General features: G+C 46.6%; 1 protein-coding gene across 1 annotated transcript; it reads left to right on the top strand.

The window, feature by feature from the left end:
• The first annotated feature begins 65 nt into the window (after positions 1–65).
• On the top strand, positions 66–15,116 carry LOC116966390 (dual specificity phosphatase DUPD1-like). Its single transcript, XM_033012595.1, has 5 exons — positions 66–322; positions 2,461–2,678; positions 6,857–7,070; positions 9,678–9,898; positions 14,744–15,116. The coding sequence occupies exons 1-5, from the start codon at positions 156–158 to the stop codon at positions 14,986–14,988; spliced, it is 1,065 nt and encodes a 354-aa protein (XP_032868486.1). The 5' UTR covers positions 66–155; the 3' UTR covers positions 14,989–15,116.
• The last annotated feature ends 3,666 nt before the right edge of the window (positions 15,117–18,782 follow it).

Raw genomic sequence — 18,782 nt, 5'->3', positions numbered from 1 at the left:
GACTTCGCCCTCCCCGGTCTGAACACGGTCCGGGTCAGTTGTCAACAGACGCGGGTAAGTTCAGCGAGCCGCAGCTGTCTGCAAACGTCAAACCAGAAGGGCGCCAGTGACCGGCGGCGAGAAGCGGGCAGACAACACAGAGAAAGCGGCGGGACATGGCGGCGACGTCTCCGCCCCAAAATGATCCCGGTCCCGCCACCGTCCCCGCCCCCGGTGACCCGGGAACCCCCTCCATCCTGGAGCTGGAGACGGCGCTGGAGAGCAGCCAGGTGCCGCTGAACCACGTCGATGAAGTTTGGCCCAATCTTTACATCGGAGACCTGTGAGTACAGACGTTGTTTTAGGCGACCACCCGGCCTCGCCGCTCACTCCAGTCCCACACACGCGTTGTCCGCTCGCTTTAAGCTGCTGCTGGGCGCCGGGGAGGGCAGGATGGCCGCGCTTCGCCTGCAGCGTTGTTGGGCCGGAGCTGTTGGCCCCATCTGTTAGCAAGCAAGTCCACAGCTAACGCGGGAGTCGTTTAAAGGCCAGTCCATCAAAGCTCAGGACCGGCGGGTTCCATAAATGATAGGAGAAGATTTAGACCATCAAGTCTACTCCGCCATTCAATCATGGCTGATCTATCTTTCCCATTTCAACCCTAATCTCCCCGTGGCCCGTGACACCTGCACTAATCAACAACCCAGGAGGAGGGATAAGATTGGGGACCTTGGATAACATCAGAGGCTCAAATTTGGTCAAAAGGGAAAACAAACCGTTGTCTCTGCTGGATTGAAGAGAATGTGATCAGACTGGGCCTTTGGGGAGGAAGGAGAGAGAGGTATTGTTGAGTAAGTCACATATACAACACTCAGCAGCGTATCAACTCTACCCTAACCATGCTGCATCACCAACTTACAGCACACGATAATATGAATGATGAATGATACCAGTTAGTCTAACATCGGTAGTGGGGAAACTGCTAGAGTCAGTTATTAAAGATGGGATAGCAGCACATTTGGAAAGTGGTGAAATCATTGGACAAAGTCAGCATGGATTTACAAAAGGTAAATCATGTCTGACGAATCTTATAGAATTTTTCGAGGATGTAACTAGTACCGTGGATAGGGGAGAACCAGTGGATGTGGTGTATCTGGACTTCCAGAAGGCTTTCGACAAGGTCCCACATAAGAGATTAGTATACAAACTTAAAGCACACGGGATTGGGGGTTCAGTATTGATGTGGATAGAGAACTTTCTGGCAAACAGGAAGCAAAGAGTAGGAGTAAACGGGTCCTTTTCACAATGGCAGGCAGTGACTAGTGGGGTACCGCAAGGCTCAGTGCTGGGACCCCAGCTATTTACAATATATATTAATGATCTGGATGAGGGAATTGAAGGCAATATCTCCAAGTTTGCGGATGACACTAAGCTGGGGGGCAGTGTTAGCTGTGAGGAGGATGCTAGGAGACTGCAAGGTGACTTGGATAGGCTGGGTGAGTGGGCAAATGTTTGGCAGATGCAGTATACTGTGGATAAATGTGAGGTTATCCATTTTGGTGGCAAAAACGGGAAAGCAGACTATTATCTAAATGGTGGCCGACTAGGAAAAGGGGAGATGCAGCGAGACCTGGGTGTCATGGTACACCAGTCATTGAAAGTGGGCATGCAGGTGCAGCAGGCAGTGAAGAAAGCGAATGGTATGTTAGCTTTCATAGCAAAAGGATTTGAGTATAGGAGCAGGGAGGTTCTACTGCAGTTGTACAGGGTCTTGGTGAGACCACACCTGGAGTATTGCGTACAGTTTTGGTCTCCAAATCTGAGGAAGGACATTATTGCCATAGAGGGAGTGCAGAGAAGGTTCATCAGACTGATTCCTGGGATGTCAGGACTGTCTTATGAAGAAAGACTGGATAGACTTGGTTTATACTCTCTAGAATTTAGGAGATTGAGAGGGGATCTTATAGAAACTTACAAAATTCTTAAGGGGTTGGACAGGCTAGATGCAGGAAGATTGCTCCCGATGTTGGGGAAGTCCAGGACAAGGGGTCACAGCTTAAGGATAAGGGGGAAATCCTTTAAAACCGAGATGAGAAGAACTTTGATTTCACACAGAGAGTGGTGAATCTCTGGAACTCTCTGCCACAGAGGGTAGTCGAGGCCAGTTCATTGGCTATATTTAAGAGGGAGTTAGATGTGGCCCTTGTGACTAAGGGGATCAGAGGGTATGGAGAGAAGGCAGGTACGGGATACTGAGTTGGATGATCAGCCATGATCATATTGAATGGCGGCGCAGGCTCGAAGGGCCGAATGGCCTACTCCTGCACCTAATTTCTATGTTTCTATGTTTCTATGTCTCATTGTCCCCGCTGCCGGCGAGAGGCCTGACAGAGACAACTGTTGTAACGAGGCGCGGGGACGGACCAGACCGGTGAAGGTGGAGCGTTGATAGGGACCTCACTCACTGTGTTCCCGCCACAGGCTGGTCGCTCACGACAAGAAGTGGCTGCGGAGATTGGGAATCACACATGTGTTGAACGTGGCGCACAACAAGAGCGGCAGCAAAGGCGACGCCATCTTCTACGGCAGGAGGTTTCGGTACCGAGGCTTCGCGGCGGACGACTGCCCGCTGTTTGACCTCAGCCGCTATTTCTACCCGGCAGCGGAACACATCGAGGAGACGCTGCGGGATCCAGAAGGTGAGAGATATTCTGTTGTTCATTCTGAGCGGCCGGAGCCGCTGGCAGAGTGACCAGCGGGGTGTGTCCGCGACCCTCAACTCGCTGCTAGCGGGGCCGGACCCAGACAGGGGGCGTTGAACAGCACAGGAACAGGCCCTTCGGCCCAGTGTCTGTGCCGAACATGATGCCAAGAAACCATCTAATGTACCTCCATATGCCCCATTGCCTCTATGCCCATAAATGCCACAACGTATCTGCCGCGGCAGCACCACCCTCTGCGTAAAAATACATTTGCACTGCACATCCCCTTAACCCCCTTCCTTCCACCCTCTCGTCTTAAAACTATGCCCTCTAGGTTTACATATTTCCACCTATCTACCGTATCTATGCCTGCCATAATTTGCAATACTCCGACATTTCAGAGAAAACCTAAGTTTGTTCAACCTCTCCCTGTAGCTCAAACCCTGTAATAACCATATAACCATATAACAATTACAGCACGGAAACAGGCCATCTCGGCCCTACAAGTCCATGCCGAACAACTTTTTTCCCTTAGTCCCACCTGCCTGCACTCATACCATAACCCTCCATTCCCTTCTCATCCATATGCCTATCCAATTTATTTTTAAATGATACCAACGAACCTGCCTCCACCACTTCCACTGTAAGCTCATTCCACACCGCTACCACTCTCTGAGTAAAGAAGTTCCCCCTCATGTTACCCCTAAACTTCTGTCCCTTAATTCTGAAGTCATGTCCTCTTATTCTGAAGTCATGTCCTCTGTAATCCGGCATCATTCCGACAAACCTCCTCCAAAGCTTCCCCGTTCACTCTGTAACGGGCCGACCAGAATTGTACAGAGTGCACCCAGAGACCGCGCCTGTCCACTGGTTTAGGACCCGCCTGCCCAGTGGACAGGCGCTGGAAACAGGAACCCGGCAACGTGGGGTTCCGAGACTTGAGACGGGGGTCTCTAGTCGGCACGCTCACCAGTAGCACAACAGCCGCCTGTAAGTTTAGAAAGCAAACTTTATTATGCAACTCAGTTCAGTCTGCCTGTAACTAAACAATTCTCCCTCTGTGTGTGTGTGTCAATGTGTGTGTGTATGTGCATCTCTGTGTGTGTATCTGTGTGTGTGTATATTTGTGTGTATATCTGTGTGTGTGTATATGTGTGTGTGTGTATCTGCGTATGTGTGTGTGTATATGTGTGTGTATCTGTGTGTGTGTATCTGTGTGTGTGTATCTCTGTGTGTGTATATCTGTGTGTGTGTATCTGTGTGTGTGTATGTGTATCTGTGTGTGTGTGTGTGCGTGTGCATCTGTGTGTGTATGTGTGCGTGTGTATCTGTGTGTATGTGTATCGGTGTGTGTATGTGTATCTGTGTGTGTGTGCGCGCGTGTGTATCTGTGTGTGGTGTGTATGTGTGCGTGTGTGTGTATCGGTGTGTGTGTGTGTATCTGTGTGTGTGTGTGTGTGTCGGTGTGTGTGTGTGTATCGGTGTGTGTGTATCGGTGTGTGTGTGTGTGTATCTCTGCGTATCTCTCTGTGTGTGTGTGTATCGGTGTGTGTGTGTGTGTGTGGTGTGTATGTGTGCGTGTGTATGTGTGCGTGTGTATCTGTGTGTGTGTGTGTGTATCGGTGTGTGTGTGTATCGGTGTGTGTGTGTGTATCGGTGTGTGTGTGTATCGGTGTGTGTATCGGTGTGTGTGTGTATGTGTGCGTGTGTATCTGTGTGTGTATCTGTGTATCGGTGTGTGTGTGTGTGTGTGTGTGTGTGTGCGTGTATCTCTGCGTATCTCTCTTTGTGTCCCTCAGCGAGGCTGTTGGTCCACTGCATTCTGGGGATGAGCCGCTCGGCCGCTCTAGTGCTGGCCTACCTGATGATCTATGGACAACGGTCTCTGCTCCACGCCACTCACAGGGTCATTCTCTACAGACCCATCTCACCCAACCGCGGCTTCCTGCAACAGTTACGCAACTTGGACATGGAGTTAAGCGCAAAGAAGCCGCAGCGTTTGCGGGAAGAGTTACATGATCCTGTGACGGTCGCGGGGTCACTGTCCGGGGCTGCCGCGACCAAGGAGGCGACTGTCTGCCCGCAGTGACGGCCTCGTCTGCATTTAACACCTGCGGGTTCACGGTGCCTCCTCTAGAATATCAGCAGTCACGTCCCCACGTCTCCAACTCTCCCCCCCCCCCCCCCCCCCCCCCGGCCATTTATCTTCGCCCAAAGACCTTGCATTACGCTGCAACCTCTGACAGTTGTAGAGTTATGGAGATATACAGCACAGAAGCAGGCCCTTCGGCCCATTGAGGCTGTGCCGACCGCCAATCGCACATTTATTCGAATCCCCCTCCCCTGGTCAGTTCACCTCCAACCCGCGCGTTTTGGGCATGTGCCAGGAAACCGCAGTCACGCAGAGAACGTGCAAACTCCACACCGACAGTGAGTGGGTTCAGTCCTGACGACAGCCGGACAGCAGCACTACCCGCTGCGCCACCACGGGCTGCGATCAGAATATCCCCTCGCTCTTGCCCAGAGCTTTCACACCCGCACCCCCCCCCCCCCCCCCCGGCTCCTTGTTTAACAGCGGTTACCGAAGGACGGACACGTCGGCCGTGAAGCTGCTGCCGACAGTGAGGTCCCTGTTGCTCGCGGCAGCGAAATAAACCAACTCGTATATCGACAGCTTCAATGTCATCCATTTATAAGCCGCCTTGTCTTCCGCCTGAAACAAAATAATATGTTTAATGTCTCTATCCAAGTGTTCGCTGGGCCCCCGGTCCAGAGACCAAGAAGGGGGGGAGGATAAACCGCACCCCGCGCGTCTATAAATCAAACCACTGACTCTCTGATTGATCTCACTGTCCGAACATGGACAGGACAGGTTTCACCAAAGATCATAGAGGGGTTTCACTGTGATTCACTGCCAACGCGGGTGGTCGGCGCTGATCTCTCGTTCTCTCTGCGATGGGGATCAGCTGGGCAGCCACCCTGGTCCTCAGCTCGTGATCTGTGAAGGGGTTTGACTCTCCTGGAGGCCATGACACAGGAACATCTGTCCGAATCGCGGGTTCCTGGGCGCAAGGGGGGGGGGGGGGGGGGGCGATGACCGAGCCTGGGCCGAGGTCACAAGGACATTCCACGGGCGGGGAATGAGAGGACAATGTCGGGGAAGTTCCCCAGAATGACCACGGGTCAGTGATGTCTTCACCCGCATTAGTCCTTCATCTGTCAGTAATATTTCACCAACTGGTTTAAGTGTTTTACTTGCTGCTAATTGACCCATTCCAACGATGTTTGGCTGAAAATGTGAAATCAATGTCCGGTGCTGTTTCTTCATTGCGCTGCCGGCACATGAGCTCGCCGGGCCCGGGCGAGGGAGTCGCTATTCCCGTGGCTGATGGACATAGGAGCCGGGCGCTGAGCGACACTGCGGACGAGTTGCTTACTTTAGTTTAGAGATACAGTGCGGAAATTGTCCCCAGTGTGTAGGGGTCGCTGGTCGGCGCGGACAATTGGGGGCAATTTTTACATTTACACCAAACCAAACCTTGGAGTGTGGGAGAAAACCCACGCATGTCGGGGAGAACATGCAAACTCCGTACAGACAGCAACCAGGGTCTCCGGTGTTGCATTCGCTGTGCGGCAGCAACTCTACCGCTGCGCCACTGTGGTTGTCGGTTCACCCCCCCCCCCTCCCCGGGACCCCGTCACTGTTCACCTCCACCAGGGAGAGGCAGGAACTTCTGCGGGAACCCGCCCGGCCGCCGCTTTACAACCACACACGTGTTTCAATTCATTCGCAGTTTAGTAGCAGAACAAGTCGCTATAACTTCACTGAGAAACAAGTCACGGTGACAATCCACGCAGAGCCGCTCCCCCCCCCCTCCCCCCCGGCCCAAGTGTGGCTTCAGATTCCGGCTATAAATAGTCCTGGCTCCGATGCCCGACAAAGGGCAGAATAAGCAGCTGCCGCCCTGAACATACGGAGAGCGCCGGGTTAAAGGAACGTGTCCGGGAGCGGGAGCGGGAGCGGCGCCGGTTCCCCGTGAGTAACCCCCCATCTCCCGCTTTACTGACGAGCAAACGTCGTGTCCGCGCTTCACACGCGCCTTGCCGCGGCGTTTGGTGAAAACCGGCCCCACTTAGCGCTCTGTGTGTACATGTCTGCGTTTTCTCTATCCCAGACAGATTACATTTGGAGAACCGCCCGGGTTGGGCCGCTTGCTCTAACGGGATGATGTCCGGCAGGACCCCAAACCCCTACAGGCCAGTGACTGTGGACCCCGACAATGACTACACGACACCTGGAGCCTTCGAACTGGAGCGGCTCTTCTGGAAAGGTTCTGTAAAATTCTCTCACGTCGACGAAGTCTGGCCTGGCATTTCCATCGGAGACGAGTACGTTCCACACAACTGCAGCTCGTGTTCATCAGTCATTGGGGTAGAGTTAGACCATTCGGCCCATCGAGTCCACTCCATTCAACATGGCTGGTTTATCGTTCCGTCTCAACCCTATTCTCCCGCCTTCTCATAACCCACAACATTACCCAAGAATCTGCCAATCTCCACTTTAAACATGACTTGGCCTCCACTGCCGCCGGTGGTAATGAATTCCACAGATTCGCCACCCTCTGATTAAAGAAAATCTTCCTCATCACTTTTCTAAATGTACATCTTTATCTGCAGGTACATTTTATTCTGAGGCTGTGGCCTCTGGTCCGAGACTCTCCCATTAGGGGAAACATTCTCTCCACATCCACTCTATCCAGGCCTTTCACTATTCAGTATGTTTTAATGAGGTCTCTCCTCATCCTGTTAATCTCCAGCAAGTACAGACCCAGAACACTCATCCCCAGGATCATTCTTGTAAACCTCCTCTGGACCCTCTCCAATGCCAGCACATCCTTCCTGCTCACAATTCTCCAAATGCAGTCTAACCAGTCTTTTATGAAGCCTCAGAATGATATCCCTGTTTTTATATTCTAGTTCTCTCAAAATAAACGTTAACATTGCATTTGCCTTCCTCAATATCAATTCAACTTCAAATTTAATTTTGGGGGAATCCTGCACTAGCAGTCCTGACCCCTGCACCTCTGAGTCCTGAATCATCTCCTCATTTAGAAAGTAGACTGTGCCTTTATTCCTACTACCATAATTCTTGACTCTACACCTTGCTACGCTGTATTCCATCTGCCACGTATTTGCCCACTCTCCCAAACGGCCTCTACACTACCTGCCTCTCCATCTATCTTTGTATCAATCCCCACGTCCAAATCATTAATATACAAAGTGAAGAGTAGTGGTCCCAGCACCGACCCCTGTGGAACTCCGCTAGTCACTGGCAGCCAACCAGAAAAAGCCCTTAATTTCCACTCGTTGCCTTCTGCCATCCAGCTCAACCTTCAATCCATGTTAGTATCTTCCCTCGTCTCTCGTCTTCTTTAGCAGCCTCATCTGTGGCACCTAATCAAATGCCTTCTGAAAATCCAGGTAAACAACATCCACCAAGTCTCCTCCATCTATCTATATCCATCCTCACAGGATTCCACCAGGTTTGTCAGTCAAGATCTCCCCTTCACAAAACCAATGCTGACTTTGGCCTATTTTATCATTTGCATCTAAATACTCAGAAACCACATCCTTAATAATGGATTTCAAAATCTCACCAACCATTGAAGTCAGGTGAACCGGCGTATAGTTCCCCCTCTTTTGCTTCAATCCCTTCTTGAACAGTGGAGTAATATTTGCAATTTTACAATCCTCTGAACTACTCATAGAAACATAGACAATAGGTGCAGGAGTAGGCCATTCGGTCCTTCGAGCCTGCACCGCCATTCAATGTGATCATGGCTGATCATCCAACTCAGTATCCTGTACCTGCCTTCTCTCCATACCCCCTGATCCCTTTAGCCACAAGGGCCACATCTAACCCCCTCTTAAATATAGCCAATGAACTGGCCTCAACTACCTTCTGTGGCAGAGAATTCCAGAGATTCACCACTCTCTGTGTGAAAAATGTTTTTCTCATCTCGGACCTAAAAGATTTCCCCCTTATCCTTAAACTGTGACCCATTGTTCTGGACTTCCCCAACATCGGGAACAATCTTCCTGCATCTAGCCTGTCCAACCCTTTAAGAATTTTGTAAGTTTCTATAAGATCCCCCCTCAATCTTCTAAATTCTAGCGAGAATCTAACTAGTTTAGATGGGATTATCCCGTTGGAATTATGGGGTCATGGACAAGTTGGGCTGATGAACTTGATTTTGTGACTAGTGATTCTTGAAAAATCAACTCTAATGCTTCTGCAATCTCTTAAAGCCACCTCTTTCACATCCCCTGTGTGCAGTCCATCCTGTCCAGGTGATTAATCCACCTTCAGAAGCACCTTCTCCTTAGTAATCGCCACTCCACTAATTTCCACCGTCTGACTCTCTTGAATTCAGGCAGTGGGATTTACTAAGACAAAGCTATGTGAAATCTAGAAAATAATATAAAACCATCATCACCAACGTAATTACTGAAAATCGTTTAACTTCTCACACTTGGGCAGCCTGATCATGAGGAATTCAGCACAAAATCAAGTTCTTCAGCCCAACTTGTCCATGACTCCATAATTCCAAGGGGCCAATCCCATCTAAACTAGTCCCATCTGCGTGTGTTTGGCCCACATCCTTCCAGACCTTTCCTCTTCATGTTATTTCCAAGTGTCCTTGAATTGTTACTGTACCTGCCTCAACTAGTTCAGCTCATTCCATGTACCTACTACCCTCTGTGTGAAAAAGTTGCCCCTCTGGTTCCTATTAAATTTGTCCCCAGTAATTATTAATTCTCCTACCCTAGTGAAGAAGACAGAGCATTTACTCTCTTTGTGCCCCTCGTGATTTTATATACCATTTGAAATGAAACCTCTCAAGTTCCAGGAGTATTCCCTCTGAAATTTGTTAGCTTTAAATGTCGTCATGTTTTCCACCCTGCCTTGAGCCGTGATTATATATCTTGTTGCAGAGTGATTGCATTGGACCGCTATAGAGTCGAAAAGATGGGTTTTACGCATATCCTCAATGCAGCTCATGGTCGATGGAATGTGGGCACTGGGGAGGAATACTACAAGGACATGCCTGTTGATTACTACGGTGTGGAGGCTGCAGACCTGCCAAGTTTTAATATGGGCCAATTCTTCTATCCTGCTGCTCAGTACATTGACAGAGCACTGAGCAACCCTGGCTGTAAGTAATAATAATAATAATAAATTTTATTTATGGGCGCCTTTCAAGAGTCTCAAGGACACCTTACAAAAATTTAGCAGGCAGAGGAAAAACATGTAAGGGGAATGAAATAAATAGTAGAGACATGACTAGTACGCAAAGTAAAGACAGAATTCAATTCAAAACACAATATGAGGCAATTAATGCACAGATGAAAAGGGAGGGGGACGTGGGGTTAAGGATAGGCAGAGGTGAAGAGATGGGTCTTGAGGCGGGACTGGAAGATGGTGAGCAACACGGAATTGCGGATCAGTTGGGGGAGGGAGTTCCAGAGCCTGGGAGCTGCCCTGGAGAAGGCTCTGTCCCCAAAACTGCGGAGGTTGGATTTGTGGATGGAGAGGAGACCGGCTGATGTGGATCTGAGGGACCGTGAGGGTTGGTAGGGGGAGAGGAGGTCAGTGAGATATGGGGGGGCCAGATGGTGGAGGGCTTTGTAGGTGAGGACCAGGATTTTGTAGGTGATTCGGTGGGAGATGGGAAGCCAGTGAAGTTGTTTGAGGACTGGAGTGATGTGATGTCAGGATTTGGTGTGGGCGATGAGTCGGGCGGCTGCGTTCTGGACCAGTTGGAGTCGGTTGATGTAGGTGGAGCTGATGCCAAGGAGAAGTGAGTTGCAATAGTTCAGTCGGGAGGAGATTAAGGCATGGATGAGTCTTTCAGCAGCGGGAGGTGTGAGAGAGGGTCTGAGTTTGGCGATGTTGCGGAGATGAAAGAAGGAGGTTTTAATGACATGGCGGATGTGAGGCTCAAGGGAGAGGGTGGAATCAAAGATCACGCCAAGGTTGCGGGCCTGGGGAGATGGGGAGACAGTGGTGCTGTCGATGGTGAGAGTGGGGTTATTGATTTTGCTGAGTGTGGCTTTGGAGCCTATGAGGAGGAATTCTGTCTTATCGCTGTTGAGTGACACCGGACATCCTCGGCCACAGTTTGGTTTTTGAGCTCCATACCAGGTGATGCTGGCAGAGAAGTAATGAACATATTACAACACAATGCATTGTACTCTGAAAGAATTATACTTCACATCACCTATCTGGGATTATTCCTTCGGAATCTTAAAACTATGTAATAATACAATAATATCAAACCCCAAGTATGTTGGAGAAACAAAATCTGTTAAATATCGAGAAACATCTTTCCATCTATCATACTTCCCACCTCCCGAAAGGAAAATGGAACATAGATATACTGAAGTGATGGGAGGGGATATGTGCATGGAAACGGTGGGAAGATTTAGCCAAGGAATTAAAATGATGAATGCTTGGAGTTGGCACGGAGGAATCCTGTACTGCTAATGCAGATCATTGAGACCAGGGAGAGCCGCTCTCTCTTGTGGGACCACCTGGAATATGCCAACGGTTGTGGATTTAGTTGTTCCTATTGAAGGAGAAGTGGAAGTATGATAACATTTGTGGACCTATGGGGCAGGGACAAGGGGGGGGGGGAGGGGGTTGGTCAACAAGATAGGTCTTTGAAAGGGTGCCACCGGGACAACAGGCCAGAAATTATGTTGAACTATCTCATATTTAGGATTGTTTTACAAGGTATAAATACCTGGTTCAGCAGTTTTCCTGAACGTGATTTTAAACTCTGCCTAATTGACTTTAACTAAACCTTTGACAAGATCCTGCATGTCAGTGAGCCTGGAAGGTTTAGATCACAAGGGATCTGGGGTGAGCTAGCCATGTTGACACAGAATTGGCCTTGGTGGAAGGAGGCAGAGGATGATGGTGCTGGGTTGTTATTAGAGGCCTGTGACCAGTGGTGTACTTCAGGGGCCGGTGCTGGCTCCTTGTGGTTTCTCATCTTATTTGGATGACAATGTTGTTAATATGGTTAGTAAGATTGTAGATGACACCAAAATTGGTGGTGTAGTGGACGGTGAAGAAGGGCATCTACATTTGCAACAGGTTCTTGCTGAAAAGTGGAAGTGAGGAATGGCAAGTAGAATTTAACTAACAAAGTGTTGTATTTTAGTAAGTTAAACCAGGGCAAGACATACACAGTAAATGGTAGGGCTGTGGCTAAAGAGACCTAGGACTACATGTACCTACTTCCCTGAATGTGGCAACACAGGTGGACAGATGGTGAAGAAATCATTTGGCACATTCGCCTTAATTAGTCAGAGAATTGAGGACAGAAGTTGGGATGTTATGTTACAGCTGTAAAAGTCGTTGGTGAGACCACACGGAATGCAGTCCTGGTTGCCCAGCTACAGGATGGATGTCATTAAGCTGGAAAAACAGCAATACAATTAGTTTTATTCGTCACATTGCACATAAAGTGCAAATGAAATGAATTTGCCAGCAGCGGTACAATGATAAAGAACACACAAAACAATAAACATTTAACACAAGATGAGATTCACAAGGATGCTACTGGGCCTAGTAGGTTTCATTCATAAGGAGAGGCTGGATCGGCTGGGGCGGGAGATTGCAACCTTCACGTGGTCTGCCCTGTTTCGACAAATGCAATCAATCAATTAAGATCAAATAGAACAAGTTGTCCTACAACTTTAGGCTGTGCACGCCATACGCAAGAAGAAGCTGTATCGGCTGTAACCACCCCCCCCCCCCCCCACCCCACCAGAGTATAGGAGGCTGAGGGGTGACTTTATAGAGGTATATAAAATAATGAGGTGCATGATCACAATCTTCCCAGCGTAGGAGAGTCTAAAGTAGAGGACAAGACTAGAGATTTAAAAGGGCCCTGAGTGGGAAGTTTTTCACGAGAGTGGTGGGTATGTGGAACAATATGCCAGAGGAGGTAGTAACGCAGGTACAATTATAATGCTTTAAAGTCATTTGGACAGCAACATGGGTAGGAAAGTTTTATGAGCGATATGGGGCAAACGGAACTAGCTTGGATAGACATCTTGGTCGGCAGAAGAGTGTTGGGCCCAAGAGCCAGTACCACTCTGTGACTCTCAAACTCAATCCATCCTGTTTATTATGCATGTTAAACCAGTAACTGCCTTGGTCTCCAGCCTAATGGCTACATTCTCATGGTCAAGTTCATCGTCATTCAATGTCTGATATTAATCGGCAGATGTATCTGATGTACATTGCAGTATCTGATGTGTGGATCAGATTCAGTTATGCAACCTATTAATAGCCATCAGGGTTCAGTGGAAAATAATACCACCCTAGAGCCGAGTTCTGTTGGCACATTAGCGCAAACGATGGCAATTATATTGAGTCAGATACAGTAGAACCTGATTATACAGTAGGCCCCCTCACTGTCCATCTTCAAATCCTCCCTAAAAACACATTTTTATTCTTTGGCTTTCGACACTGGCTGAGGCATTGCTCCTGTTCTTAGTGCTTTTAATGTCTTTTAATTTTTAGTGTGTTTTTTATAGTCCTTCGTTTTACGGTTTTTAATGGTTTTTAATTGTTTGTAATAGCCTTTTGTCCATGAGTTCTCATGTACAGCACTTTGTGGCAACTGCAGTTGTTTAAAGTGCTTTATAAATAAAGTTATTATTATGTTATTATTATTAATAGCAGCAGTAAACTACCGAGTGCATCACTGACATTTCAACAGCCTTTGATTTCCTGTTACAAGGGCAGCTGTCCCACTGATAATGAAACGTCAAGCAGTAATATCTTATACATTTCCCTGGATCCTATTCTGCTCTGATTCACCGTGATGTTCACTTTCGTGTCGTGTTATGGCCCAGATTACACTCTAAACTCAACTCTAATTGGGTGTTCATGTTCTAATAAATTCACCATATGGTTGTTATCCGGCACATGTTATTAATTATTATTGTTGCCGGTCTGTTTATATCAGTCAAGCTCTTTGCTATCTTGCATCTTAGACAATAGTTTGTACAAAATTTCACTGAATGCTGTTTTTGCCAGGAAGTAATTTTGTATATTGAAACAAAATCAAATTGCACAAATGTTGAAAATCTGAATTATAAACGGAAACTGTTGGCAGCAGCTGGTAGATTGTGGAGACATTACTGCTTCCAATCCACAAACTTTCATCGTAACCAGTTCAATATTTCTGCTTCAAACTAACCTGTGCTCCACCTGACGGGCAGGTCTGCTGCTACACGTTGCACCAGCTGTCTGATGCAGTGGGCTCATACACATGGCTGCACTGTGAGACGAGACTACACCAACAGTTGCACGCTGATTGTTCAGAGATACCGATCTGATCATCTTGCAGCTTAAATTGCAGGCTTCCACATTCACAAGTGATTATTTGTCATATGCACCGGACATGAAGACTTGCGGCAGCTTTACAATGCAGCATCACCTGTAAATATATATGTCATCAGTTATTCTGTAATAGTGCAAACACCATAGTATGTCGAGCAGACTTACTAGTGCAGGGTCTGTTATCTTTGTTACTGCGGGAGGGCTGGGGTTAGTGTTGAGCAGTGTTCAACAGCCTGATGGTTACTGAGAAGAAGCTTTTCATGAACCAGGTGGTGCCAGTTCCCAGATTGATGTTCAGGTAGCAGTGATGAGAGCGTGGCCGGGGTGGTGTGTGTCTTTGATCATCATCTTGAGGCAATGCTTGCTGTAGATCCCTTTGATGGGTGGAACGTCGGTATCCACGATAGACTTGGCATTATCTATCATTTTCTGTAACCTCCTTCATTCCTGGTCATTGGAATTACCGAATCAGCCCACCATGCAACCAGTCAGTATGCTCTCTACATACATTCAAAGTTATTTGTGGTTGACATGATTTTTAACCGGTGTACAATTCCTAGCTCAGATGCTGCAGAAATCCTTTCCTCGTTTGAAACAATTGGTCCTCTGAATAAAAGCTGTTCTTCTTCCTGTGCAGCTAAAGTCTTTGTGCACTGTGCAAGAGGCCGGAGCCGATCTGCCTCCTTGGTGCTGGCGTACCTGATGATCTACAAGAACCTGACGGTGGTGGATGCAGTTGAAGAAGTACTGAAGCATCGGTGCATCTTACCAAACCGTGGCTTCCTACAGCAGCTGAGAGCACTTGATATCCAGTTGATAATGGAGAGATGTGTGGCAAAGAATAACATCAGCATAAATGCAGAGGAGAAAGAAATCTGTTAGTACTGCTTTCACCATACAGACAATAGCATTCTTTTTATATGGAAAAGTACATTGAGCTGTAAATATATTATCTGATAAGTAAGAAAGCTTTAATAAATGGAGAAGACAAGTATTCCTGGTATGACCAATGGCATGGGTCTGAGATGCACACAATTTCACACATGGAATTACTGACATTATAAAAACAACCCCAATAAGAACAACTAACATCCACTGAACTAGCAATTGTAGTTTGAAGTTCCAAACAGACATGAGCACTAATCCCAAGTTATTTGAAATCTTTAAAATTGGGATTATACAACAGAAGTGCAATTAATAAAAAGAACAATTGTGAAATTGAACTTTTAAGAATTTGTAAATGAATTATATTTATTTGCCCTCACTTACAAATTATTAAAATGTTACATAGAAAAAGTGTATCTAGTATCAAAGCCTATTGCCAGGAACAGAATAAACATTTAAAAAAAAACCACACACACTTGTTCTAGTTGCTCCCCAACTATAGTTACAAAACACTAATGACCACATATTAAAATAATCTCGAAAGAAGTTAGCTTTGGACTAATCTTGCTTGGAACTGGTCCATTCTCAATAAAGTCATGAGCTATGAGCTTGATATCGTCAGCATCTCAGCCTTCCCTACCTGGCAACGTCTCTGAGGATGGAGCTCTCTCAATCCTGGGACAGAGACTGCAGTGTATGGCAATGATAGATAGAGCACCAATACTGAAAACTGGTAAAGTTGCCTCATCTTTAAACTTTAGGGATATAGCATGGAAACAGGCCCTTTGGCCCACCAAGTCCCTCCGACCATCGGTCACCCTGTACACTAGCACAATCCTACACACTAGGGACAATTTACAGAGGCCAATATACCTACAAACCCGTCCATATTTAGAATGTGGCAGAAAACCGGAGCAACCCCACGCAGTCATAGGGAGAACGTACAAACTCCATACAGACAGCACCCATAGTCGGGATTGAACCTGGGTCTCTGATGCTGTAAGGCAGCCACCCTACCACAGTGCCACTGTGTCATCTGTGGCAGTAAGATTTATAATTTCCCAACTCTTACACAAACTTTACGCAATGATATTGTGTGATCGAGTATCAAAAGCCAAAGCAGTTATTTTGCTGCTGCACCAATCACCAATAAAGTGCCAGTATTCAGGCTCATCTGTACCTCTGAAGAAGGGTCCTGACCCTAAACATCACCTATCCATGTACTAGAGATGCTGCCTGACCCGCTGACATTTCAGCACTTTTTGTTTTATGTACCTTTGAATCTTCTGGCTTGTAGTGAAATATTGCTTGCAAACTTACACTGAAGTTCATAATAGAATCAACAACCTATTAATGTGCACGTAAATGTGATCCATAAAGCTCTCAACTGCCAGCCACACTCGCACGTACCCTGCTTTAGATTCAGAGTTCCAAGGTAGACAAGAATCATGCGGTCAATACATTAGGTTCCTGGAATGGGCTATAGGATGGGGAAAATATTTTTCCCTTCATTGTAATTCCTTTGCTAAATATAGAACAAGTTATAAGGTTTAGCTCGTGTCCAAGAGACAACACTCACCACATCCGGTAGGAAGTCTATCCCTTTTCCAACATGTTAATGTCTATAGTCAGGAGTAGAGAGGAAGCTGGGTTATGACCGGGAATAGTCACGGCAGCTGTAAAAGAGTGAGCTGATAAAATTAACATATTATACGTGCAGTAAAATAAACTCATCTGATCAACTAAATACATAAAGCTCAGCATGTTCTGGAGTACCTGGAGTATTTTTGGATATTCCTGCTATTTCCACATAACAGCAGAGGAGCCAGAGCAGAAGGTGAGTGAGCTCTGGTCCCGGCTGATGGAGACCCTCTTGTCCATGTTGCTGCCTGATCCCTGGATCTTCTGGTTTCTCTGGGTCCAAAATAATTTCAGTCTCCGGTTGAATACAAACAACAACTGAGCTCTCATAGTCCGTCCAAGTAGCAAATTTCAACAATTGACAAACCTAATTCAGACATTTCTTCTCATCTCAGCCCAAATGGCTGACTCCTTATCCTTATACTGAAATCGTTTATTCGCAATTGCCCCGTTCAGTACTCACTGTGTCGATACTTCTCAGAGTCGTGCAGGTCTCGGTTTGATCTCAGGCAGGTCTTCCCTAGTGTCTTCTGATTCGCCATTGCCTTTCCCCTTGATTCAACCAAGTAAATCTATACAGCATTAACACCAAGACAAATACATTCTTCCTTCTTTATGTAAAGAGAGACCAAAACAGTACAATTCAAACAAGATCTCATCCAATCGTGTAGGAGTGCAACAAGACTTATTTTTCTTTGTCCTTCAGTTAGTTTGCAGTGAAGATCAATATATGATCTGCTTGTTGTCGCCTGATTGAAGTCAACGGAGAGATCATCTTTGCATCTGTCTGCCAATGCACGTTTCAATCCTCTCATTATTTAAGCTCAAGAGAGTACAGGCTGGTCTGGTTAGCTTCTCCTTATATCGTCTAGGAACCTATCTGGTGAACCTCAAGTGCTGGACATCCCTCCTTCCATAGGGGGATCAGACTTGTGCCCCATGCAAGTCTTCAAAAACACCAATATATCTTTGTAAAATGTCACTGACTGTCTGATCTACTATAATTTTCTAAGTATGATGATAATCTAACATCATGATGAATTCCGGCAATTAAGTAACAAATTTTGTGGAGCAAGAAGATTAAAGGGAGATCTCAGTCAGAAAGGATATGGGTTACAATGCCTAAAAGGAATGTGAAGGAAGAATACTGCTATTTTAAAAGCAGCTGAAACAGCGTTCAAAGTGGTGAACCCTCCTTGGTCGCTGAGCACAAGCTGGGAGGTGGAATCAGATAATCAAGTCCCTTTTTCTGATGGCCTGAATCGAGAAGGTGAATGAGTTCAACTGTGGAAAAAACATCCAGGAATGTTCGATTTACAGTTGAGTATTTACAATACTCTGTGGAGGAGTATATTCCAAACAATCAGGAAAAATACTGGTACAGGGAAACAGTCTGCTAATCTTTGCTGCCTCGATAACGTGTTGTACAGCTGACTGAGTTCATAATACACCATATGTACACAAAGCCTCCCATTTCATTAGATCAATCTTTGTTCTATAGCAACAAATGCTTGAACTGAAAGTGTCCTTGATCTAAATGCAACGCCATCTCTTCCAATAGAATCTACACCACCAGTTTCTTCATCAGAAAGAAGAATTCTTGGAACTATCAGCTCCACACATGAGATTTTAAATCACTGAGACAGCTACATTACCAAAGCTATATGACTAACTGCGACAGAATTCTCAAAGTTCCCAAGTCAGAACCTCTGCCTTCACTTTCGGCAAGTTACACGTCATTCAGAATTCTGGAGCCCATACTTTATGCTTTCAGCATCCTGGACCTTCTCACAGCAGGATGCCTTCATATGCCTCAAAAATGCTGCACTCCCTAATCTCCCTTCTAGACACCAATCTGCATTTCCCTCTCTTATTTCATTGTCAATTGCAGCATTTTTTTGTTGTTTCCAAAACATTCCCTTAAAATCAAGTTTACTGTTCTCTTTGCTCTTTGCAGAAGTCTCGCCCTATGGCACTGCTCTAAACTAGTTACTTTTCATTCCTATTTTAGCACTGAGCTTGTTTTGCCATTGGGTGTATTTATATAAATAGGAGCAAGATTGGACGCATAGTAATTGTTAATCCACGTAATCTATCAATACATTTCCAAAGATTTCACCAACATATTCTGAAACTTTACAGCACAGGAA

The sequence above is a fragment of the Amblyraja radiata genome, chromosome 37, assembly GCF_010909765.2.
Source record: "Amblyraja radiata isolate CabotCenter1 chromosome 37, sAmbRad1.1.pri, whole genome shotgun sequence".
Lineage (NCBI taxonomy): Eukaryota > Metazoa > Chordata > Chondrichthyes > Rajiformes > Rajidae > Amblyraja > Amblyraja radiata.
This window is presented reverse-complemented; position numbering and strand designations above follow the sequence as displayed.

Coding starts and splice junctions, on each gene's coding strand:
- LOC116966390 (XM_033012595.1), top strand. CDS start 156: ATGGCGGCGACGTCTCCGCCCCAAAATGATCCCGGTCCCGCCACCGTC. Junction 7,071..9,677: donor GGCATTTCCATCGGAGACGA/GTACGTTCCACA, acceptor ATCTTGTTGCAG/AGTGATTGCATTGGACCGCT. Junction 9,899..14,743: donor AGCACTGAGCAACCCTGGCT/GTAAGTAATAAT, acceptor CTTCCTGTGCAG/CTAAAGTCTTTGTGCACTGT.